The following is a 26,075-nucleotide window of genomic DNA, read 5'->3' on the forward strand; positions in this document are numbered from 1 at the left end:
CATCATGTGTCTCTTCAGATTTCCAGTTTGGCCAAATCTTCTCCCACACTCAGAGCAGCTGAATGTTTTCTTACATGTTGAATCATGTTTCAGAGAGTTTAAAGCTGACTGAGGTTCTCTGGTCTCCTTCCAATCAGCACTGTCATCAGTCTCAGGTTCAGAAGAGTCTCCAGTCTGGTCTTCAGTCTCTGGTTGTAAATGTGGATGTGAGTTCCTGACTTGGAACTTGGTGATATCAGCCTCCTCCAGCCCTTGAAGCTGCTCTCCCTCCTGACTGCTCCACAGTTCCTCCTGTTCCTCTTTAATGTGTGGGGGGGGGGGGCTCTGGCTCCTCCTGGTCCACACTGGAGCTGCACTCCTGCTGCTCAGGGGGAACCTCTTCTTTAACTACCAACAGCTGCTCCACATCTGCAGGAAACAGGAAACACATTGAGGAAAACTGGGATGTCATGCTAACTAGGGGTGTGACAGTGTGTGTTCTAGGGCTGCATGATAAATCACTTTAGCATCAACATTGCAATGTGCATATGTGCAAAAGCAACATCTCAGGACGTGAGTTGTTAAGTCAGGCAAATTAGCTCAAACACGTCACGCAACAACTTTTTTTCTGCTTCATAGAAAAGGAAAGTGGAAACACAGGAAACAGAATGGCGTACAGACTGTTTGGTCAGTACTTTTAGCTAACTACTTATTGTTTAGTCAGTACCTTTAGCTACTATTTCAATTGTTTAGACAATACTTTTTGGCTACGTTAAGACTTCAGACAAAAGTGGCCCAAATCCCAGATCTGATTTTTTCAAATCAGATTCAGGCCACTTCCATATGTGGTCCTGAATCAGACCCAGGTCTGATTTTTTTCAATGTGGCTGCAGTGTGAACAATCAAGGCAAATAATCAATCAATCAATCAATTACCCTCGCTGCACCCTCTCTCCTCGCAGGGAGGGGCGGGGCCCCCTGCTACTGGGGCGGCTGTCAACCGGGGCGGACTGTCCTCAGTGCACCCCAACAGCATCGTGTCTCCAGGGCAGGGATCGGCTCACGTAAAAGGCATCAGGGGTCTGTGGCGATGTCGGCAACCCACTCAACCCGTCTTGAAACACGGACCAAGGAGCGCGCGAGTCAGAGGGCCGCCCCGTGGCGAAATGAAAGTGAGGGTTGGCGCGTGCCGGCTGAGGTGGGATCCCGGTCCCTCGGGGTCTGGCTCACCACCGGGCCCGTCTCGGCCGCACCGTCGGGAATGCCAATTTGTCTCTCTCTCTTCATTCTTCTCCTCCTCAGCACCGGCTCATTAATGTTACGGATGCCATTACACAAACATTTTGAAATAAAAGCGAAAATGCTTACTTCCTCCATAACCTCCCTAACAGCGTGCTGCGTCTGATGTCATTGTTATTGTTCTTTTGCGCATGCGGGTCAGTTCCAAACCGCAAACAGTTCACACTGGAATCTGATATAGGCCACATGTGGTAATGTGAAAGGTAATGTGAACAGCCAAAAAAAAAAAAAAAATCGGATCTGAGCAAAAAATCCAAATTAGGCACCAATGAACGTAGCTTTTGTCAGGTACGGTAGTTAAAATGTGCCTGCGAGTATACTGGGTTATTTACGGTAGCACCGGGAATGTGTGTCAGTGTTCACTTGTTACCTGCATCAGTAGTTAAGAATGTAAAGAAGATTAAATGATAAACGACCTCCTTCGTTATCATTTTACACTTTTAACTATATCAACTGTTAAAACAATACTTTTAGCTAACTATTTCAACTGTTTAGTCAGTACTTTTAACTAATATTTCAATTGTTTAGATGTTACTTTTAGCTAATATGTTAACTGTTTGGACATTACTTTTAGCTAACTAATTCAACTGATTAGTCAGTACTTTTTAGCTAATATTTCAACTGTTTAGTCAGTACTTTTAACTAACTATATCAACTGTTTGGACTAGGGCTGTCAAACAATAAGTTTATTTTAATCGCGATTAATCGCATGTTTTATCACGATTAAAATTCTATTATTTTGCATTTCAGAACTGTTTTTAAGTACATATTAACAATGGAAAGCAATTCTTACCAGTGGATCTTGACTGGGAATCAAATGAATGCAAAGAAAGTTACTTTATGAACTTAACTTTAAGATTTGTATTTGTTTATTATTTATTTACTGTAAACAAAAGAAAAATGTGTGAATCTGTCATTATTGCACAATTCCTCCAAGTCCCTAACTAAAAAACCCCTATCCTTACTAGAGTCAATATAGTGTGCAGTAACAGTAAATCATTTTGATAACTCACTGACGTCCAGTGATCACCGGTTAATGAGACAGCGTTCGTTGCAGCAGTTCCAGTGTGGCTGCTTTCTCCGTGTCGTACAGGCTGTGTATGCGTGAAACTGCTGTCCCCCTCCACGGCAATGAGACGGGTCAGAACATGCCAACCGTAGTACGTCTTTAAGACGTGAGTCTTCTACGATGCTGACAGGTCTGCAGTTAGCTGCCACCCATTTCGCAAGAGCTGTAGTAATTTTTTGGGATTTGGTTTGGCAACAGGTTGGCAAGTAGCACTCACCAAAATAGTGCTATGTCTGAGCCCGCTAGCATCAACCTGAGTCACGTTAATTAGCTCGTAGGTGGTAGCTCAAGCTTGACGTGTTTCAGTGATATTTTAATTCGGCTTTACACAATGTGCATGTGGCTTTCGACTTCTCTAATGAGCTGTCCAGGAGTTTTGGAAAGTAAAAAGCGCCATTCAGAATTGTGTTTTCTGCTGTCTTTCTCCATCATGCCTGCAGCAGCAGGATATGTTACGAGGAAGTATGGCAGCTTGATAAGTAAAGGTGCGGCAATTGGTCAAAATAGTGGCCTGTTAGGCACGACGCAAAGCCGAGTGAAGTGTAAATGCATGCGATTAATGCGATTTAAAAAAATTAACGCGTTATGCTCGGCCCTTAATCGCATCGCGTTTAACGCGTTAATGCTGACAGCCCTTGTTTAGACATTACTTTTAGCTAACTATTTCAACTGTTTAGTCAGTACTCAGAGCAGCTGAATGTTTTCTTACATCTTGAATCATGTTTCAGAGAGTTTAAAGCTGACTGAGGTTCTCTGGTCTCCTTCCAATCAGTCCTGTCATCAGTCTCAGGTTCAGAAGAGTCTCCAGTCTGGTCTTCAGTCTCTGGTTGTAAAAGTGGATGTGAGTTCCTGGCTGGTTCTGGTCCTCCACAGTCCTCTCCATCAGCTTCCGTTTTCATGTGTTGAGTTTGTCTCTGATGAAGCTGTGAGGACTGAGCTTCCTCTTCATCATCTTCACTCTTCACAGGGACAGGAGTGAATGGGAACTTGGTGATATCAGCCTCCTCCAGCCCTTGAAGCTGCTCTCCCTCCTGACTGCTCCACAGGTCCTCCTGTTCCTCTTTAATGTGTGGGGGCTGCTCAGGGGGAACCTCTTCTTTAACCACTGACAGCTGCTGAACATCTGCAGGAAACAGAATGAAACAAACACATTACTGACCACTAGGGGTGGAACGGTACACAGAAGTCACGGTTCGGTTCATACCTCGGTTCAGACATCACGGTTCGGTGCAATGGTGGGAAAAGCAAAACAAAAATGCAGAAGGCAATTTTTTTTTATTGTGCATGTCTCAGGCTGTACCACCTAGTGTCATCCAGTCTGTCCCCTGAGCTAGCTGTCTCAGGCTGTACCACCTAGTGTCATCCAGTCTGTCCCCTGAGCTAGCTGTCTCAGGCTGTACCACCTAGTGTCATCCAGTCTGTCCCCTGAGCTAGCTGTCTCAGGCTGTACCACCTAGTGTCATCCAGTCTGTCCCCTGAGCTAGCTGTCTCAGGCTGTACCACCTAGTGTCATCCAGTCTGTCCCCTGAGCTAGCTGTCTCAGGCTGTACCACCTAGTGTCATCCAGTCTGTCCCCTGAGCTAGCTGTCTCAGGCTGTACCACCTAGTGTCCTCCAGTCTGTCCCCTGAGCTAGCTGTCTCAGGCTGTACCACCTAGTGTCATCCAGTCTGTCCCCTGAGCTAGCTGCAACAGCCTGAAGTGTATAAAGTAAGATGTAAACAGTAAACAGTAAGTAGGCTACCCCACATCATCTCCAGACTCCATCTGGAACTTGTAAACAAAATAAGACAATCAGCTAGTAGTGTGATATGGGAGACAAGCGCTGCTCTCATATGTGAATGCACACAGCAGGGATGTTAAAAGAGCAGCTTCGGTTACACAGAGCAGTTGACAAGTTTTGGCATTAGCTTAAAAGTGGCGCTAACAGCTAACGGTGGAGCTAACAGCTAACAACGGCGCAAACAGCTAACAACGGCGCAAACAGCTAACAACGGCGCAAACAGCAGAGCAAACAGCGGAGCAAACGGGCCTGAAGGCCATTTGTGGTCGAGGCAAGAAAGGATATAGCTACGTCCGTGTTTGGTTTGGAAGGGACTAGTTTGCCTCGTGTGGCCCATGGTGTGGACTCACTGGACCGACTCAACATGTAGGCGGAACTCGGGAGCTTCAGAGCTAACGGGGGGCTGCAGATTAGGTGTCCCTAAAGAAACGCGTATCTAACAGTAGTTCCACATTACATTAATTAATTTGCACGCAAGTTTTATTTATTTTTATACTGTGTATTCTCCGTGTAAATTCATGTACCGAACCGAGACGCCCTTACCGTTTCGTTTCAATACGAATACATGCACCGTTCCACCCCTACTGACCACCACTCAAACTAAACTCAAACCAATAATAATAATGAGAGGTAGTTTGTATCATCAGATACGAAAACTTACGAATTTTGTCTAACAAACTGATACAAAGTAGCATAGCTTGTTAAGGTCAGCTTGCTAAAACCAGCTACAAAAATGGAACCATTTAGTGCTGTCCTATTAAGGTATGGAGCAAAATATGAGAGCTTGTAGAATATGAAATCTGAACTTGTAAGTTGAAATTTTCACTCGTAGAAAATGTTCACACACCTGTATTCTGAATGTTAAGTCACAGAAAAAATATTCACAAATGTGTAGATTGATATTTGCATGAACACAATGACAGCTGCAAACTTGCAACATTCACTCATATGCTTTTTTTTCACTCTGGTTCGTTTTCCATTACAACCACAATTCAGTGATTACAACCTTTCGAATCTGTCACTGCAACTTCACAAATGTTCTCTCTCGCTTCACAAAGTGGCGAATCTGCGCACCTCGACATTTGCAACACTTTCAGCGATACATTTGGTGCAAAACTAATTGTACCTGTGGACTTAGGCTGTGGAGCTCTGAGCCAGCAGAACGGGGAAAGCAGGGTTTCTATCGCCAGATGAGGGACAACTCTGTCCGGCTTATTTATGTAGCATGAAAGCTTGATGGAATAGCAAGCTAGCGTTAGCCAACTAACCAGCCAGCCCGCTTCTAAATAAATACCTTTTAATTGTCAAAACACTTTCTAACAGTCAAACTGAAACACTGGCAGTGAACTCCATGTCCTGCAGCCGCAGACGGGCCGTCACCTCAATGTTGATCAATTTATCAAACAACCAAAGCAGGCCCCGCTAGTCGACCACAACCTGACATTTACAGGAAGCAAAATGTATATAGGGATGCACGATGATATCGGCACGACATCGGTATCGGCCGATAAAAGCTTAAAGGAGAACTCCGGGCAATTTTTTACGTTAATCTTGATCGCTATACGTATGCGAGTACTGTCGATAGCCAAAAAAAACGAGCCGAATTGGTGCTAGCAATATGGAGCTGCTGCAACTAATGCTGAGAGCTCCCACTGAGCTAAAAAGCGGGCCCGACAAGTATTATATTATTATTATATTACTGTACAAGAAACAGGCATCATTTTTGCCCGTTTCCATGTAGTTTCATAGTTACTGATATGATCATAACCACTACAGTGCTCAATTACCTATTTTTGAGGGGGAAATAAACTTTTTTTCGCCGCGAAAGCATGAACTGTCCTCTGGAGGACATCCACCAGACGGATGGCAGATAGGAATATTTCTGCCGGTAGGGTGGCGTGTTTACTATGCGCACTTGACGACCGTGAACATAGCATGAGCGCCAGCAACTTAAACATTCCAACACGTCGGCTGTGTGGAGGTATTTCGAGATATGTAAAACAAACAAAGAAACCTGCTATTTGCAGTACTTGCAGAACAGTCGTTCAACGCTACAAATATGAATACGCATCTGAAGAGCCGTCATCCTGAGCAGCACCGAGACTTTTTGAAAAGTAAGAAGGAAAAAACGCCGGCAAAAACCCATCAGCATCTCGCCGGCGCTAGTCACAGGGTTCCTACACCTTTTCCATTTCAAAATGCCATACTTTTCCATACTTATATTTCCAGACTATGTGGATGTCACCGTGCAAATAATAACTTCATTATTTAACCCTTGTGTTGTCTTCCCGTCAACCATGAACTTGTTGTCCATCCAGGTCCAAAGTGAATTTGAATTCTTGGTGCTTTTTCCAGCGTTTTGGGCTCTTATTTTAAACGTTTGTCCCAACGTTTTATTTTTAAATTCATGGTCAATAAACCTAATTTATACGACATACCTCATTTTTGAGTTAAAAAGCAGAAATTATGAATTATTTTGACTAATAGTTAAGATCAGAGGATGTTGAGTGAATCACAGACTGGTTAATGTTGAAGTTTGGTCACGATACCATTTTAAAACCATTTAAACAGGTTTATAACATTGAATAAAAGGAATCATTAATTTTACATGCAAAGATCGTTGTATGGGTTCCATACAACATACATCCATGTTATTTGTGGGTATTTTGGTTCAAAGAAACCCATATTTCTGATATAAAAACGATGAAAACGAGTCAACTTTGAACAAGGACAACACAACTGTTAACACATGGCATATCACAGTATTAAGTACAGCCCAACATGTCAGAATAGTATTCAACCAGCTATGAACCATTAAGGGGTTGAAATTAGTCAAACATGACATAACATAAAACTGTTTCACTGCTCAAGAAAATAAAAATAAAGTAAAACGAGCTGACCACTTTGTCGTAAGAAACTAAAAATAAAGTGAAATAATTACATATATTCAAATAATGCATTTGTAAACTCAACACATAACTTATATTAACATGTAAAGTATTGTAGCCCAACGAGCTAAAGTCAGATTACTGCTCGTAGACTTCGCTAATCATCCCACTTCATGCATATTTTTTTGGTTTTTATCACAGTAACAAAGCTATACGAAAAAGACCAAAGTAAGTATAGACTGCTGGTTATGTATGAAGAAATTCTGGAGGAGGATGTCATGCTGGAGGAGCAAGACAAGACCGAGGCCGCCGCGTCACGGGTAAGCATCAAACATGCACAAATGGAGGTTCTTTTTTTGAATATTTCACTTTAGGACCAAAAGCATCCTAATTAATAATGCGACTTTCTCGATTATTATTCTGCAATGTCATAACATAGATAGTAGCCTATTTGTCATAAAGGATCCTTGTATTTTTTTTGCAATACAGAGCACGCTGTTTGTCACGGAGTTGTTACAGGACCGTCTGTGGCTCACGAGACAATATATGGAGCTTGGTTTTAAGTTTGATTATACTTTAAAGCGGGTCCTAAGGACTGAAGTGGAGGTCTGGACTACAGCTGCTTATTTTGTCCACTTGACCACTGTAAGTTTCAGTACAATGTCAACTACTATGTCAGGGAAGCTTTTGGCAGACTTGTCGAGACACACGCACGCGCACGCACACACCTCTAAGCCTCAGTGGTATACTACTATACTAATACTGTGCTGTTGTGTTCCAAGGTGAACATCACTACTATGTAACCATCACCTATACAGTCCTAAGGGAATACCTATTAAATAAGAACCTTTGTTTATCTAGAAAACAGCCCCGAAATCACCATCACCAAACTCCATGTAAATAATTAGTACTTTTAGCGTGTATAGAGCCAGCATATTTCCACATGAAAATGGGTGAATTAAGGGTTAATTTCAACCAAACCAGAGTGGTGATTGTTGGAACAGTGGAAAGATGAACCAAGACGGCTTTTGATAGTTTTATTGTGTTTCTGTCCACTTTGAATGCAGTGTGTTTTACGATGACTAAAGTACTGATTATTTACATGGAGTCTGGTGGAGTTTGGCAAAGACCTATTAAAGAGCGAAGATTACAGTAGATCTTGTGAACAAATGCTTATTAACATCCGTCCTATCGTCATATGGTTGCTGAGAGAAGAGATGACAGGAAGGAGAGAAAGATCAACTGAAGGTTTAATGACCAAACCTGCTCTGTGTAACCGAAGCTGAGGGTTGAAAACAGCGTCCAGTAGCTCCCGTTGTCGCTCGTTCTCCTCTTTTGAACGACAAAGTTCCTCCTCGTACTCTGCTATCGTTCTTTCAAACAGCCCAAATATCTCTTCAGCAGCCGCAGTTAGTCGCTGCTCCACCAACGCTCTCAGCATCTGGACTTTACACATTTTACCTCTTTCTCTACACAACTAAGAGACTCTGATAACACACCTTTCTGCTAGGCGCCATCTTGTTCAAAGTGTGAAGTTAGCCGCAGTAAACACTACAGCTTCCGGTGAAGATCAGTTGCTGAGCTTCAAAATAAAAGGTCCGGAAGTATTTCAGTTGCTTAGCTTCAAAATAAAAGTCCTGAAGTGTTCAAGACTTCCTCAGACATACACACAAAGAAGATTAATGATTAAAATACACTTTGGAAGAAAGACAAATACTTTATTACATTTTCAGAGCTCTGAAAAAAGTTTTAATATAATAAATGTACATTTTATTATATTATCTAAGCCTTACACATTACATTACAAAAACAAAGAGGGACTCAAGATTTCACATTTTGTAATTCCTCACAGGGTTTGTCCAGCCAATACCAGGAGATGAAACCCTCCCAGAGTTGGGGTGGGGTTGGGTACCAAAACTTTGTACTTTTGCCTCCTGTTTCTGATATCTTCGCCTGAGATTGTACTTTGTAATAATAATAATAATAAACTTCATTACCTCTTTACCTCTGCCACTGAGTCGCGCTTTTGAGTCCTCTGAGCTCCCTGACAACTAGTAAATAATGTGTAATATGTTCCCTTCATGAATTCTTCACGTATTAATCTTGTATTGGTGCTGTATACTGTTACAGTTATTGTTAATGTGGCCTTGTTGTCCATCTTGAATCTATTCTGCATGAGTGGACAATGATTACAGATTTGTACAATAACACTTATCTCACTCGTAGTCCATCTTTCCAAGTCTTCCATCTGTATTACAGTAGTTTATGCATCTGTGTGCGTTAATGGCTGTTTAGCTAAAGTGCATGAGTTATTTTACTTGTGGCTTATTTTGGCATTTACAGCTTCCGGTGCATTACCACCACCCTCTGGAATGGAGTAGTACTGACTCTGATTAGCATGTAGCTCGGGGGAAACTGACTGGCTGCAATCACATTTGTGACTTGGACTCATATACAGTATGTGAAAAGGTGTTAACAAAAGTGTCGCATCTGGATTTAATCCAGATATGAGATGCTTGAAATGACGAGTGTAAATGAGACCTTGGTTAAGATTTGAGAAACATCCTCATCACGGCAACGCCTACAGTTATTGTTGGGTTTAGGGTGGGGTTGGGTACCAAAACTCGGTACTTTTTAGAGTACCAACCGGATTAGGCCGGTACTACCAGGTACCAATTCAGGTAAAATCAATCGTGACAAATCTCGGTACGGACGGAGCAAACTACGTCGCCTCTGCAGCTTCTTCAAGTCGCAGCGAGTCACGTTAACGCAAATAAAGGCGTGTGGTTACACTTTTCAAAACGCCACGCAGACAGCGTCCGCTGCAATATAATATAACAACACATTCTCACTCCCATCGCGTCAAATACAGACGCTTGGTCAGGTGTCTTTGGCGTTTGTTACTGACGCTAAAAGTCTCACGCTTGGTCAGGAGTGTTGCCGTCACTTTTTGACACTCTGGGTCGGGACGTACATTTAACTGACACGCGGGACAAGAACGGGACAGTTAGGGTTAGGAAAAGATGGTGGGTGGGGTTAAAAAAATGTACGTTTCAGTGACACGCGGGACATGAAGCCCCGGCCTCCCGGAGGAAGTCCTGTTATATTTGACAGCGTTAGACATGAATAATTATTTGATTTGATGGGTTGTAGGGATGAGTTAGGGAGGAGAGATGGTGGTAGGGAGGGGTTTAAATGTTCTAAAAGCTGACAACCTGCAATTCCATGTTTTTATTTGCTTTTACTATTATAATCCTGTAGGACTACAGAGTAAGTGCTCATGACTTCTAACCAGATTATGCACTATGAAGGGCAGAGGGACGAAATCGATGTAATCCAGGTTATTTAGACACACAGAATAAACTACTGAGCAAAATGTCAATTAGTCTGATTTGACAAAGCTGATCCCAACACTACACACCCCTCTGTCATCACAGAGTTCAGAGAATCTATTTCTCACAGATCCACTTCTTAGGTTCATATTTTCTTCTTTGTGTCCATTTTCCTTGTTGATCGCAGCATGTTGCAGCGTAAATGTAACCGTCACCGTGAGGCAGTCCTGATGCCCAGAACCTGTCAGAGAAATAAAACGTCCTTTTATTAAACAGGGCTGAAACTCCTGATTTGGTATTCATTTAAAGTAAACTGATTTCACATGACATATATATATATGAATTTTGATTCAGTCACACACATTAAACTACAGTAGCTTTTCAGGTCTGTGAACGTTTAACAAATATGAAATCTTTATGGTTTAAGACTTCACTATACATTTATGATGTTTACAGGGAGACTTTTTGTTGCAGCTCCTCTGTTGGCCACTGACACAAAACGGTTTCAAAGCTGACTCTGCTCCCCATCTCTCCAGCTTCATCTTCATACGTCATCCATGGGACTGATGCTCCTGTTTATTTAAAAGGTCTACTATTCAGCATTTCCCTAAAAACTATTTATAGACTCATACAAAAGTAATCCTCTCAATCATCACTTATGACTCACTAGAAGTGTGTGGTGGTCTCTCTCTCTCTTTCTCTCCGTCTCTCTCTCTCTCTCTCTCTCTCTCTGTCTCTCTGTCTCTCTCTCTCTCTCTGTCTGTCTGTCTGTCTGTCTGTCTCTCTCTCTCTCCCTCTCTCCGTCTCTGTCTGTCTGTCTGTCTGTCTGTCTCTCTCTCTCTCCGTCTCTCTCTCTCTCCGTCTCTCTCTCCGTCTCTCTCTCTCTCTCCGTCTCTGTCTCTCTCTCCGTCTCTGTCTCTCTCTCTCCGTCTCTCTCTCTCTCCGTCTCTCTCTCTCTCTCCGTCTCTCTCTCTCTCCGTCTCTGTCTCTCTCTCCGTCTCTGTCTCTCCATCTCTTTCTCTCTCTCTCTCCCCGTCTCTTTCTCCGTCTCTCTCTCTCTCCGTCTCGCTCTCTCCCTCCCTCCGTCTCGCTCTCTCTCTGTCTCTCTCTCTCCATCTCTTTCTCTCTCTCTCTCCCCGTCTCTCTCTCCGTCTCTCTCTCTCTCCGTCTCGCTCTCTCCCTCCCTCCGTCTCGCTCTCTCTCTGTCTCTCTCTCTCTAACACTAATTGGAAAAAAAACAGCTTTAACTCAGCATCCTTCTATTTAAAACACTTATTTTAGTGACCAACAGTGACTTTGATGGAATTGTGATGAAAATAAAAACCTTTAAAATGTCTCACGTTTCTGTCAGCGGTAATCCGTCGACCCATTTCCATTCTCCATTTCTCTGTTCATCCAGTAGACCAATCCAGGACTCTCCATCCTTACCCAGCTCAGTGACAAACTTCTAGAAGTTGACAGTGTTCACAGTTCAGCATTTCTGTTGTAGTAAAGCCATCTTGTGACTACATCTGAAGGAAAGAGAAAATGTATTGCAAGAAAAAAATCCCCCCCATGATGCATGAATCAGAAACACTAATCATACAGAAATAACCAACCATACTGTAGTTTCAATAGAAACGGGGGGGGGGGCAGTGGTGGCCTAGAGGTTAGAGAAGTGAGCTTGGGACCCTTGAGCAAGGCCCTTAACCCCAACCGCTCCAGTGGAGCTGCTCAGTGGCCAGCAGATCAGACTGTGGTGGTACTGGGCAGCTTCCAGTATAAATGTGATCAGATCAGACTGTGGTTGTACTGGGCAGCTTCCAGGTATGAATGTGATCAGATCAGACTGTGGTGGTACTGGGCAGCTTCCAGGTATGAATGTGTAACTGTGTGAATGTGACAGGTCGTCAGTGCAAATGACAAATTGTTCTCAATCGACTTACCTGGATAAATAAAGGTTAAACAAATAAAATAAAAATAAAACATCTTGACAGACTGTAGTTTTAGTTTTTTTCACTTTGACTTTCAGCCTCAACAAACATCCACCACACACTAAGGACTGGACTCAACAGCACGACAGTAAACACACATTAGTAACGGAGGAAAGTGAAGAAAGACATTTATAATCGGCAGAGAAACAGAGAATGCATGAGGAACTGCACCGTTAGTGCTCATAAGACAGTTCACATTTCTCATTCAGAAACAAACACACTCACCTGTTCCTCTTCGTTGTTTATGACGACCAGATCTGCTCCCCTCTGCTGACAGTACTCTCTGCTTTCAATCCAAGACTTCGTCTTCTCAGATTTAAAGTAACAACTGCATCCAGATCTCTTCCATCCGTCAGGACACCACTTCTCTTAAAGTCAAACAAATGTCAGATTGATAAGAGTTGTAGTTTCACTATTTAAAGATCTTTCTTGCCTCCGTCATGTTTCCCCTGTCAGGATGTTTACTCTGTAAATACTTTAAAGTTTCACTCAGGTTTTCCATCTCATTTGTAAGTGGCCATCTCTAACACAAACTGAAATTTCACTGAATACATTTTAGATACATAAGAAACTCTCTCACCACTGAAGCATCTAGTACATACTTAAATGCAATGATCACCCCCCACCTTCTATACTGCATTACATCCTGGTCTCAGGCATGTAAAACCCTCAGAATCTTTGTAGAAAAACTGCCTCAAGATCCATGACATAAAAACACGTCATTATCATCACTGTCATATACTTGTCAAATATGATCTACTTAGTTTTGATAATTTAATAAAACACTCAAATGTGTCTTTACTACATACAATCATATACAGTGCTACTGCTCCCCCTCTGAAAAGGTTTGTAACACTCTGCTCTGAAATAACAGCGCAAACTACTCGAAGCATTACAAGGGGGGAGTGTAGCATCCCACAACGTAAACCCCAATTTGGGAGTTCCTCTTTCTCATGTATGGCAATGAGGAAGTGGAATGCCCTTCCCACAGAACATATCTTATGTACAAATTCCCACACTTTCTCATGCCTGACAAAGAGTTGGTTGTTGAGTAAGCAAGTCTGCACACATCTATAAGATACTGTATATGTGAGCGTGTGTGTGTGTCTGTGTGTGTGTATCCGTGTATGAATGAGGTGGATTGTACTCTAATGTGCCTAAGCTGCTGCTTCTGTTTGAGTGTGTGTGTTGGGGAGGGGGGGAGAGAGAGAGTGAGTGGGCTGCTGGCGTCCCTGTTTTTGCTACACTGCTTGTTTTTAATTACTATGGACACCACGTCATCTATAGTCCTGTTCAAATTTCTTTTTAAAGTTGTTATTTTTACAAGTGTCATACCTGCCCAGGGACTACAGGTGGAAATTAGCAATTGTTGCTATAACCTGGCCCAAGACATATTCTCTTGTATTACAAGTTTAGTGTTTATTTGTGCATTGTCCCTGTTTCAAATAAATCAATTTCCATAACAGAAATATTCATATCATCAGCAAAACAGTTTAACAGCATGAAACCGTTCTAATCAACGGTAAATACACAATCAAGTTCTATGATGTAAATGTGTATAATACAGGTGTTTACTGTTTTTAAACTTTCTCATCTTTAATTAAGCACTTCAGCTGCTTTACTTCATCCTGTAACTGACTGTTTTCAACGGATATGTCTTGAGATAAACAGCGATAGTTAGTCAAAGACAGTGTGAAGTTTGATCCTGGGTGTTATGGTGATTTGAAACATTTCTTACCAGAAACTTTCCTCTGGATCTGGCTGTAGTTGCTGCATCTGGTCTGCAGCTGGTCTTTCTCCAACATGACTAGAATATCTGGTAACAACCATAATAAAGTAAGAAACAGACCAATCTCCAGTCCAGGGACTGCTGAGGCAAAGCTAGGGTTCAGGAACAGGGGACCACTGAGGCTCAGAAGCTTGGGATACCAGGAGACAGTAAAAGTTCAGTTTGAGACTGGGGATGGCAAAAGTCCAGGTTCAGCAGCAAAATCAGGGAGCTGCTTGGACTCGACAAGAGGGTGAGGGGTCTGCAGTGTGATGCAAGAAATGCAAGAAATGCAGGGAATGACTCAGGAAATGACACAGGGAATGACACACGTAACGACAACGATCGGACAACAGACAAAGAAAACACAGAGACTAAATACACAAGGTAATGAGGGTAGAAACGAGGGACAAGTGACGAGTGAGAGGGCTGATGGACCGACAAACACAAGGCAGGAAGTAAAACAAGACATGACACAGGAGAAACAGAGACTACAGAGTAAAACAAGAAACTGAAGCATGAAAACATACACAAGGATGAAACTAGGAAAACAAAACAAAGAACACAGAAAGAACATGGGTAAAACATAACCAAGAACAAATAACAGGGAAGCAGTAACACACAGGGAATTAATTGAAAAAATAAAACAGGAAAAACTACAACTGAAAACCACAACCATGACAGTATCAAGTGTGAAAAATAATCAAAACAAGCTCCGTTTTAGCGCCTGTCACTTTAACACCCCTCCCATTGGCTGACTGGCCAATGGATTTGGCCAATTTTCATTGGCTTCTGAAAAGAAATAGTTAGTGGTTAAGCCGTGGGTGGAGATACTTAGATGGGGACGGTATTTTCTAATGAGGCTGCATGAGAAAGAGGAAGGGAAGTCAAACGTGAATAGCTTGTTGAATCGCATTTTTTATGATCTATGCAGCCTACAAAAAACTGTCTGGGTTGTCTTATTTCACAGTTGAGATTGGTACGCACACCAAATACCCAAACGTATTTGCACAAGCACTGAAAACGTTTTTCATATTTCTCCTTTAAGATATGACAGTTTGTATTAAAAACATAATTACTCACAGCGAATGAAGAGTCCAGCCAATACCAGAAGATAAAATGCTCCCAGAGTCACTGAAGTAGCTCTGAAGCACCTTCTGTTGCCTCCTGCAGGATTGCGTGGTCCTACAGAGACAAAAATACATCGAGAACATGTTTTATTGTTTATTTGAAGTTTGAACTTGTGCCTCATTATTCTTACTGACTCACGAGGCACCAGATTCCATCACCAAGGCACCTGATAAACACTCACAGTGAATGGTTAACTAATGGTGGATTCATTAATTGTGAATTAACACTCAATATCTAGTTTAAATAAAGCCTCACAGAAACTGAGATGAACTTCCCCTTTACAACAATCATCATTTCAGACTTACTGGCTCTTTGTGACCCGAGATCAGCGTGATGTTCTTCATCCTCTAAGATCTCCACCTGATTCTCCTCTTCAACGTTTCTGTTATATCTTACATTCAAGCTCAAACGTGGCGCAGCAAGAGTATCTGCAGCCATCTTGACAAACTGAACCGAACCTATTTTCTGTTACACTGTCTGTCTTTAAGTTGGTCACTCCTTCAACACAGGAAGTGGCCACAGCACAAACCACTAAGATGGATGCACACCCTAATGCATTTGTTACCGTTAGACGAAAAGTCCCACTTAACTTAAAAAGTTGACTCAGATTTAGGCATTCAGTTGTTTGGGAATCAGTATAATGAAACCCTTCAGATAAACCTTATCAAAGTATATTAAAGTTAAGTAAAGCTAATAAAATAAAGATGTTTCTTCCTGATTAGTAAAAATGAGGAAATACACACACAAGGACTGTGCATAGCTGCATTTACACATCTCTCTGACAGAGGAACTGTGATGTGACCACACAGTTTTTTTGTTCCGTTTTTGTTACGAAATTTTTTTCAGAGAAACAAACACAAGAGATGATAGACCATCTTCCTTACTGACACACAACCAGGGTCTTTGATAATTACCTGACATTAAGCTGGATGGAATAAAGAATTAGCTGTGCTACATGCACAGCTAGTAACACACACAGCAGCTCGTAGATGCACAACAGTGCAGAGGAGCACAGAAAAAAAGATGATGAAGAGATAATGAGTGTGTTTAGACACAGTCGGCCATTTTTTTGTGGCAGCACGACAACTTGAAGTTATTTTCTCAACTGACACCCCCAGAGACAGAATGCTGATGTTGAACATGTCTTTAAAACACCGGATTACATTACATGTCAACATTTTAAGTTTGACCCCAAACCCTTTTAGATTTTGGACAATGATTACAGATTTGGACAATAACACTTATCTCACTCGTAGTCCATCTTTGCAAATCATCCATAAGTATTAGTTTATGCATCTGTGTTTATGCATCTGTTTAATGGCTGTTTAGCTATTTAGCTAAAGTGTTGTTAATGCACTAAACCTAAAATCCATCCATCCATCTTTGTCCGCTTATCCGGGGTCAGATTGCGGGGGGCAGCAGCTCCAACAGGGGACCCCAAACTTTCCTTTCCCGAGCCACATTAACCAGCTCCGATTGGGGGATCCCAAGGCGTTCCCAGGCCAGGCTGGAGATATAATCCCTCCACCTAGTCCTGGGTCTTCCCCGAGGCCTCCTCCCAGCTGGACGTGCCTGGCACACCTCCCTAGGGAAGCTCCCAGGGGGCATCCTTACCAGATGCTCAAACCACCACAACTGGCTCCTTTCGACGCGAAGGAGCAGCGGCTCTACTCCCAGTTCCTTACGGATGACTGAATTCAATTCAGGTAAAATCAATCGTGCCAAATCTCAGTACCTGAGAGCTCATACTTAAGCGCAATCTCCTTATTCCTCTCTGCATATTTCACAGATATCGGGGCTCAGCTCTGACACACACACACACACATACACACACACACACACACACACACACACACACACACACACAGAGCTGCGGAAAAGATGGAGCAAACTACGTCACCTCTGCCAACCCGGTCTCACGCCAGTTTGTGAAATAGTCACGTTAATTTGATTTATTGATTCATGTACAGGTCACGATTTTCTCGTTTATTTCGTGTACAGGTCACGATTTTCGAACGTTACCATTTCACAAAGTGCCATGACACTGGGCTGCTCTGGGGGACGCAACAACGGGGAAATTAAACGCCACACGCCGGCGACAACAATGGGACGGACCGCCACACGGGGACGCGATACCCAGGCGCAGGGACACGATCCGCGGTCTCTGTGGCACGCAACAACGGGGACATTAAACGCCACAACAACGGGACGGTTAGGAGAAGAAAAACTGGGAAAGGAACCGTAACACACAGGACATGCCGACATCAACGGGACGGTTGTGGTTAGGAAGAGAATAACGCGGAAAGGAACTGCAACACGCCGGACGCGATCCCCACTCTCCGGGGTGACTCCCTACCGTTGTCGTGCTGTGATCACGAAATCACACATCACACATGCACACACACACACACACACGTAACTCTAGTCTGGTGTTTTCTTAACTTCTTAACGAATGTATAAATAGCATTTATTCACACCGAGCCACACAGCAGTTCAACAGTTTGGCCAAAACAGGAAATGCTGCTTTCACAGTTCTTTCTGTTGCCTAAACTGAAACATTTTAATGTTTCATGAAGTTAAAATTTGACAATTGATGAATTAATGTGGATATCCTGCTTTGGAACAATGTATTGGACCATCAGTGTGCCAATCCATGTTTTAACAATAACAGACTTCCACTACTGTAGGGCCCAATTCCATAAAAATGATTGTGGTGACACCCTGATGTTTCCATTACTGCCACCATCAGGCCAAATGTCCCAATGGTACAAAGAAACACTGCAATGTGACCCGTTGTTGTGTGGACTGCCGTTTAGAAGTCAAGAGTTAGCATTTTGGCTGTCGCCATCTTGGCATTTTGGAGCCAGAAGTGACCGTATTTAGAAAGGGTGGAGCTGGGGAGGTTGATGTAACCAAGCCAGTGTTGTGTATGGTTACAATGCTAAGCTATACGCTAAAGAGGGAAGAAGTAAAGTAAGAAGCCTTGACTAACAGTTAATTAAGGTGTCTATTAAGTCATTAGTAAATGCAATATTAAGCCTTGACTAACTGTTAATAACAGTTAACTAAGGTGTCATCACCGTTAGTTAATGCAGTAACAAGCCTTAACTAATTATTAATAGCATTTAAATAAGGTGTATATTTTAACATTAGTTAATGTACTAAAAATAACTACAAATAACAGCTAACTAAAGTGTCTATCATTTACAAATATTGTTAATGTTAACTACGGTATTGATTGATTAAATTTAAGCCCAACTTATATAAATTATTATCCATGCTATATAATCATTACTTAACCATAACTGGTCACTCGATTAATTTATAATAATACTGAATAAGCATCACTAAACCACAACTAAACAGTTATTAATGCTCTTTAGTATCCTTATTGTAAAGTTGAGAACATATGCACCTTAACTAACACTTAATTAAAGGACAATTCCGGCGCAAAATGAACCTAGGGGTTAATAACAGATGTGTACCCACTCGATCGCTCTTTAGGACATGTTTTCATGCTAATCGAATGTGTTTGTAGCTTGAAAGAAGCTAGCACAGACCGCTGATTAGCTTACAACGCTAGTATTCGGGGCACAGGGAAAGTAAAAACAAATCGCTATTTTGTACCACTAAAAAGGCTCAAAATATCACCAAACTTCAACGGTAGCATAATGAGGGTCCCTACATGTTAACCGAAGCATTGAGAACTTTGTAAGTGTACAGACAGTTTATTGAAAAGATAGATTATAAAGACACTCGCGGGGGATAATAAGCTGTTTGGCATTGGCAGAGAAGATGAGGGGCAGTTACAAAAGTAATGCAATTACAGTAATTATTCCTTTTTGCTGTAACGCAGTAATATAACGCATTACTAATACAATTTCGGTAATATTATACCTGTTACAATCTCAGTAACGCGAGTTACAATGCATTTAACCCGCCACTGCGAAATATTTCGGCACAGAGGAAAACAAAGTCTGCGAGTGATATTTCCTGTTGCTGGATTCGGTGGTTGAAATGACTGCAGAGACGGCTACATTTGCGACACGGACATTATTTTCAGGAGTTGTTTAAAAGTAACGTAAAAGTAGTGTAAAGCATTACAATTCAGAGACAGTAATATTGTAATATCAGTAATTACTCTCAAATGGCAGTAACTAGTAATCAATAATATATTATATTTTGAAGTAACTTTCCCAACACTGCCGATGCAGCATGACAGCACGGCGGAACCAGCCAGCCGGAGAACATCTTGTTATTGGGCTAACGTTAGCTTGCTTACTCCGCCTTAACATCACCAACTCGCCACATCGTTCACAGAAAACGAGCTGAATAAAGCTGTTACTCGTGGCGATAGCAGTGTGCTTTGTGTGGATGAAGCATGAAGTTAATTTGACTCATTTAGCCTCAGCTCAGCGACTCACCGGAAGTCGGCTTATACTGAATGGCAATGGTACACATAAAAATGGCTGCCACTCTGACCATTATGCTACGTTTATTTTAATGGAAATGGCCTTTCTATCCATTTTATTTCTATGGTTCAGAGAGTTCCCACCTGGCTGATATTCTCTGGCTGCTCCTGGTCCACGCTGGAGCTCCACTCCTGCTGCATTCTGATGTCACTAACACAGGAAGTAGACGGTTCCTCTCCTGTGTGTTGTTTCATGTGATATTTTAAATTGCTACGCTGTGTAAAAGATTTCTTACAGACTGAGCAGCTGAAAGGTTTCTCTCCTGTGTGAGTTCTCATGTGACTCTTCAGATTTGACTTTTGACTAAATCTTCTCCCACACTCAGAGCAGCTGAAAGTTTTCTCTCCTGTGTGTTGTTTCATGTGAGATTTTAAATTTCCTCTCTGTCTAAAAGATTTCTTACAGACTGAGCAGCTGAAAGGTTTCTCTCCTGTGTGGATTCTCATGTGAGTCTTCAGATGTGTCTTGCATCCAAATCTTTGATCACAAACTGAGCAGCTGAAAGGTTTTTCTCCTGTATGAGTTATCACGTGTCTCTTCAGATGTCCCCTTTGGACAAACCTTCTCCCACACTCCGAGCAGCTGAAAGTTTTCTCTCCTGTGTGGATTCTTTTGTGTCTCTGTAAATCTCCACTCTGTGTAAAAGATTTCCGACACACTGAGCAGCTGAAAGGCTTTTCTCCTGTGTGAGTTCTCATGTGTGTCTTCAGGTGTGCCTTGGTGCCAAATACTTTCCCACACTCGAGGCAGCTGAATGTTTTCTTACATCTTGAATCATGTTTCAGAGAGTTTAAAGCTGACTGAGGTTCTCTGGTCTCCTTCCAATCAGCACTGTCATCAGTCTCAGTTTCAGAAGAGTCTCCAGTCTGGTCTTTAGTCTCTGGTTGTAAAAGTGGATGTGAGTTCCTGGCTGGTTCTGGTCCTCCACAGTCCTCTCCATCAGCTTCTGTTTCTATGTGTTGAATTGCTCTGCTGGCTGGAGGCTCTACCTCTCTGTTCTCCTCCGTTTGACTCTGATGAAGCTGTGACAACTGAAGGTTGACGCATTTATGTCTTCTGACCTGTTGACGCCAGAAAAAATTCTTGTTACAAACACTGCAGTTGTATTTTTTCTCTCTTGGGTGGATTTTCATATGATCATACAGATGTCTCCTGGTGCCAAATCTCCTCCCACACTGAGAGCAGCTGAATGTTGTCTTACATCTTGAATCATGTTTCAGAGAGTTTAAAGCTGACTGAGGTGCTCTGGTCTCCTTCCAATCAGCACTGTCATCAGTCTCAGGTTCAGAAGAGTCTCCAGTCTGGTCTTCAGTCTCTGGTTGTAAAAGTGGATGTGAGATCCTGGCTGGTTCTGGTCCTCCACAGTCCTCTCCATCAGCTTCTGTTTCCATGTGTTGAGTTTGTCTTTGATGAAGCTGTGAGGACTGAGCTTTCTCTTCATCATCTTCACTCTTCACAGGGACAGGAGTGAACTTGGTGATATCAGCCTCCCCCAGTCCTTGAAGCTGCTCTCCCTCCTGACAGCTCCATAGTTCCTCCTGTTCTTCTTTAATGTGTGGGGGGGGCTCTGGCTCCTGCTGGTCCACACTGGAACTACATTCCTGCTGCTCAGGGGGAACCTCTTCTTTTACCACTGACAGCTGCTGAACATCTGCAGGAAACAGAATGAAACAGACACATTACTGACCACCACTCAAACCAATAATAATGACAGGTAGTTTGTATCGTCAGATATGAAAACTTACACATTTACTCTACTCTTTACAAACAAAATGGAACCATTTGGGGTTGTCCCTAACGATTATTTTTGTCATCGATTAATCTAACGATTCATTTGCATATTGTTCTAAAGATTTTTTTAACTGAACTTTGGAGAAACAGTATTTTTACTTAAAGGAGAATTCCGGTCGATTTCAACACGTAGCTCTGTTGTTTTTGGTCGCCAAGTGCTGTCAGTAGTGAGAAAAATAATCGGTGTTGCCTACACCGAGTTATCCTCCTGCTAAATTTCTCACCCAGGCGGCTGAAACGGGGCAGGTTTTAAATGTGTTTTTAGCCTCTTAACATGTTCGAAATGTCATTACAAGTGCCTAACCATATGAAGTGATTCCTTCTGAGTGAACACAGTGAACCTGACTGCAGTAGTTGTGAAAGAAATGCATAAAAGTTCTTCTAATTCAGCCAGTGCTCTGTTTAGTTCCTGTGTTCTGGTCCACACAAGTCGACTGTCGAACTCATACAATCCAATATTCCAAAACATATTTTTTCCACCAAAAAACGATGGTCACAAATTGTCGTGGTTATGTCCATAGTAATGCCGGCCCTTGTCGCTCTTTTCGGTGAAGTTGTCCTCATCAAATAGTTCGCTGAAAACACGGTAATCTCTCTCACGTAATGTTCGTAACTTCGGTAAAGTTAGAAAGATATTCACAGATTCGAACTTCCGGAATCAATTACTCTATAGCGAAACGTTATTAAATCACAAACAATGCATCTTTCCTACCGTAGTAAGGTAAACAACGAGCTATAAACTAATTTTCATTAAAACGAGCCGTCCTCTAACCTGGAGAAATAACATTGGTCTCTACGAGCAGCTGGCGTTGAGACGGCAGTAAGACGAGTGCTTAGGGACCGTCTACAAACTAGGCCTACAACACCGAAAAGAGATACAACAAAAATATTTATGAATTTAAGGATTAAATAAGGTAGTGTCTTCAAACGTACCTCAATTATAATTAGTCTCCTGCTGGTTGCACTACAGCAGTTACTTTTTAAAAATAAGCATAAGCTGTATCTCTTTTCGGTGTTGTAGTTTGTAGACGGTCCCTAAGCACTCATCTTGAAGAAAAAGAAAAGAAAAAAGAGCGACAACTGCCGGCATTACTATGGACATAACTACGGCAATTTGTGATCATTTTTTGTTGGAAAAATATGTTTTGGAATATTGGATTGTATGAGTTCGACAGTCGACTTGTGTGGACTTCACCGGAACTAAGCATAAAGGTATGTGCACTGGCTGAATAAGCACAACTTTTACGCATTTCTTCCACAACTACTGCAGTCAGATTCACTGTGGAATCACTTCACATGGTTAGGCACTTGTAATGATATCTCGAACATGTTAAGAGGCTAAAAGCACGTTTAAAACCTGCCCCATTTCAGCCGCATGGGTGAGAGATCTAGCAGGAGGATAACTCGGTGTAGGCAACACCGATTATTTTCGTTTTTCTCGCTACTGACAGCACTGCAAATTTACAAACAGAGTGATGGTGATTATCTTCAGACCACAGTGGGAAATCTGTAGCAGGAAAAGTTAACCCTCTCCTTGATTTCATGTTGTTTATGGAGAAGAAGAGTCGGGGGAAATGCAACGCTACCAAGCCTACGGCAGAGCGACGTACGTGCACCTCTCGAAAAATACAACTGGACATTGCAGCAACGCACCTTGCTCGGCCGTGGTTAACTTCTCCTGCTCCAGATTTCCCACCGTGGTCAGAAAGCACAGGGGAGACACTTTGTTTCTCCCACTATGCCTCTAGAGTTACTACTCGCTCCGAAGGTAAACTGCTTCTTTTACACTTCTGGTTAGATGCTAAACAAACTTTGTTGTCAGTACAATATGTGCAATGATTAGGTTGAATCTAATTTAATATACTTATGTTCATGCTTAATAGTAAGTGGAGAAATGACAAGGACACTATTGATGCCATTATTGCAGGTGCAGAATGCAGTGATTGGTGGAAAGACTAAGGTTAACTAAAGGTTAACTTTAGGCACCACAAGGCAGAACAGCAATACAGAGTTAATATAGTTAGTAGGCCTGTCACGATAACAAATTTTGCTGGACGATAAATTGTCCCAGAAATTATTGCGATAAACGATAATATTGTCGTTCCGAGATCATTTTCATCTAATATAATGATAATGGCATAATAATGCAGGTACACCTTTTCAAAGATCAATACACTTTTATTTCTAAAGAATATTTAACACTGGAACTGGAAGACATTTTGAATATCCACAATAAATGAACAAAAACAAGAAATAAAATGGACTCTCAGTCTCTGTTAACAAAAAATGCACTGGAATAAAAACCAAACGCAATCAAAACGTTAACGTTACCTGAAAACAGCGTTTTTAGCATCTCACTTTCAGTCACTATGACCACTACTACGGTCACAAAAATTATGCCAAAATATGAACAATAACGTCGCTGTCAACAGGCTTATCTGCAAATAGACTGTACCGTAGTCCGTAGGGTGCCGTTACCTGAAACCGGTGATTTAACGTCACCGCAACAAAACAAAATGCTGAGTGAACATGACTACGTTTTTCATGTTGGTTTTGAGCGGTATGCACCCCCACTAACCTGGAAAGTGTTTTAAACAGAAACGTTACTACAGCGTGTCGGAGGAATACAGCGTTCTCCTGTAGCGGGAGTCAGAGGCAGAGGGACCGTCACAGCAGCGTTCCCTAATTCATCAACTTCAGTGTCCACAGCGCTATTTTCCAATAAACTGTAGCGGTCATATTTCACGGGACCCGCGTGAGTGCGGCTTTTATGTTGCGGCTTTCGTCGCCGTTTGTCACTTTGCCTAAGATTGAGTGACAAGTAGTACTCGCCCTGTTGTTTATTTGGTTGCCATGACTTCGCGAGTGATGACGTCCTGTCACTGTTCCAGTTGCTCACCTCTAAAGGGGAGAGAGAGTGAATGACAGTTCGCTTGAGTTCAGTAGAGCAGACGGCTCTGCAGAGTCGTGTAAATACGACTTTATGACTTTTCATAAACAGCTGAAGGAGCGGCGGTGCGCGGTGTACATAGCAGAAACCCTGTTGTGCGTCTGCCCCATTTCTGATACCGTGGCGGCAGAGGAAAACTGATATAACGTCATTTACACTGATTTCAGTGCTCTTTGATACACAGTTTGTTGCTAGTGTGTGACATGCAGGCTCAGCATGCACAGCAACCACCAATCACAATCAATGTTGATCAATTCATCAAACAACCAAAGCAGCCCCGCTAGTCGACCACAACCTGACATTTAGAGGAAGCAACATGCATACGTTTTTAATATCATATTAAGTCTGGATTGATAGTATTATATGAATACAATGGTGTCATGTCAGTCAACCAGCGTATTTAACTACCTAACATCCCTCTCCAAAATCTCTTCAGAAGAGGAGTCACAGCGCTCTCTTGCTCTGTTTGGATCCTTTACACTTTCTAAAATGGAGGATTGTTCTTTACTTTTAATACTTTAACTACATTTTCCTGATGATACTTACAGACTTTTACTGAAGCAACATTTTCAATTCAGGACTTTTACTTGTAACAGAGTATTTTTACAGTGTGGTATTGGTACTTTTACTGCAGTAAAGTATCTGAATATTCCTTCCCCCGCTGTTCTTATCCTCATTCTTTATTTTATAAAAAAGGACAACACACATTAATTGACATTTCTGTAAATGTGCCAGTGTTAGCCGGCCGGATAATTTCCAACTGTAGTCCTTTGGTCAGATGATTTTAGACCAGAGCAACAGGAAGCAGCAAGACATTAGTACAGGTTATATATACAGACAGAAGTCAACAAGACACCATACAGACAGCTAGAGCAACAAATAAGCTTTCTCAGTAAGCCATGCAGAGCTACAGGAAGCAGCAAGACATTAGCACAGTTACACATCAACAGTATAAGAAGCCATGCAAGCATCAAAACACAGCCAAGCAACACAGACCCGAGCCATCTTCTCGCACCGTTCAACCATGCAGAACAGTAACAAGCAGCAATAAAAAGCTGTTCAGCATGCAGAGATCAACTTCAGGTTTGGAAATTAGCCATGATGGTAACTGACCAACAGACTGGAGGACAAACATTAATATTAATAATACCAAATCTACCTGTCAGTTCTTTACAATGTTTAATCAACGAAACAATACATTCAGATACAAACATCCTGAGTTTATAGAAGTAAAGGGACCAAACCTGCTCTGTGTAACCGAAGCTGAGGGCTGAAAACAGCGTCCAGTAGCTCCCGTTGTCGCTCGTTCTCCTCTTTTGAACGACAAAGTTCCTCCTCGTACTCTGCTATCGTTCTTTCAAACAGCCCAAATATCTCTTCAGCAGCCGCAGTTAGTCGCTGCTCCACCAACGCTCTCAGCATCTGGACTTTACACATTTTACCTCTTTCTCTACACAACTAAGACACTCTGCTAACACACCTTTCTGCTAGACGCCATCTTGTTCAAAGTGTGACGTTAGCCGCAGTAAACACTACAGCTTCCGGTGAAGCTCAGTTGCTGAGCTTCAAAATAAAGGTCCGGAAGTATTTCAGTTGCTTAGCTTCAAAATAAAAGTCCTGAAGTGTTCAAGACTTCCTCAGAC

The 26,075-nt window shown here is 42.1% G+C and overlaps 2 protein-coding genes across 3 annotated transcripts; both read right to left on the reverse strand.

Moving 5' to 3' along the window:
* Nucleotides 1–216: 216 nt before the first annotated feature.
* Nucleotides 217–8,530, reverse strand: LOC144528585 (uncharacterized). Its single transcript, XM_078267260.1, has 3 exons — nucleotides 8,279–8,530; nucleotides 3,056–3,469; nucleotides 217–408 (listed from the first exon to the last, which is right to left on the reverse strand). Exons 1-3 carry the CDS (start codon nucleotides 8,469–8,471, stop codon nucleotides 302–304), a joined length of 714 nt encoding a protein of 237 aa, XP_078123386.1. The 5' UTR covers nucleotides 8,472–8,530; the 3' UTR covers nucleotides 217–301.
* A 182-nt stretch (nucleotides 8,531–8,712) lies between these two features.
* On the reverse strand, nucleotides 8,713–25,929 carry LOC144528562 (uncharacterized). 2 transcript variants are annotated; one of them, XM_078267231.1, is made up of 7 exons: nucleotides 25,677–25,929; nucleotides 19,775–21,342; nucleotides 15,172–15,273; nucleotides 14,059–14,136; nucleotides 12,546–12,688; nucleotides 11,688–11,794; nucleotides 8,713–10,588 (listed from the first exon to the last, which is right to left on the reverse strand). In XM_078267231.1, exons 1-3 carry the CDS (start codon nucleotides 25,867–25,869, stop codon nucleotides 15,220–15,222), a joined length of 1,815 nt encoding a protein of 604 aa, XP_078123357.1. In that variant the 5' UTR covers nucleotides 25,870–25,929; the 3' UTR covers nucleotides 8,713–10,588; nucleotides 11,688–11,794; nucleotides 12,546–12,688; nucleotides 14,059–14,136; nucleotides 15,172–15,219. The 2 variants fall into 2 exon arrangements, with proteins under 2 accessions (XP_078123357.1, XP_078123358.1); XM_078267232.1 differs by having other exon boundaries at nucleotides 11,688–11,858.
* Between the last annotated feature and the right edge of the window lie 146 nt (nucleotides 25,930–26,075).

The sequence above is a fragment of the Sander vitreus genome, chromosome 14, assembly GCF_031162955.1.
Source record: "Sander vitreus isolate 19-12246 chromosome 14, sanVit1, whole genome shotgun sequence".
Taxonomy (NCBI): Eukaryota; Metazoa; Chordata; class Actinopteri; order Perciformes; family Percidae; genus Sander; species Sander vitreus.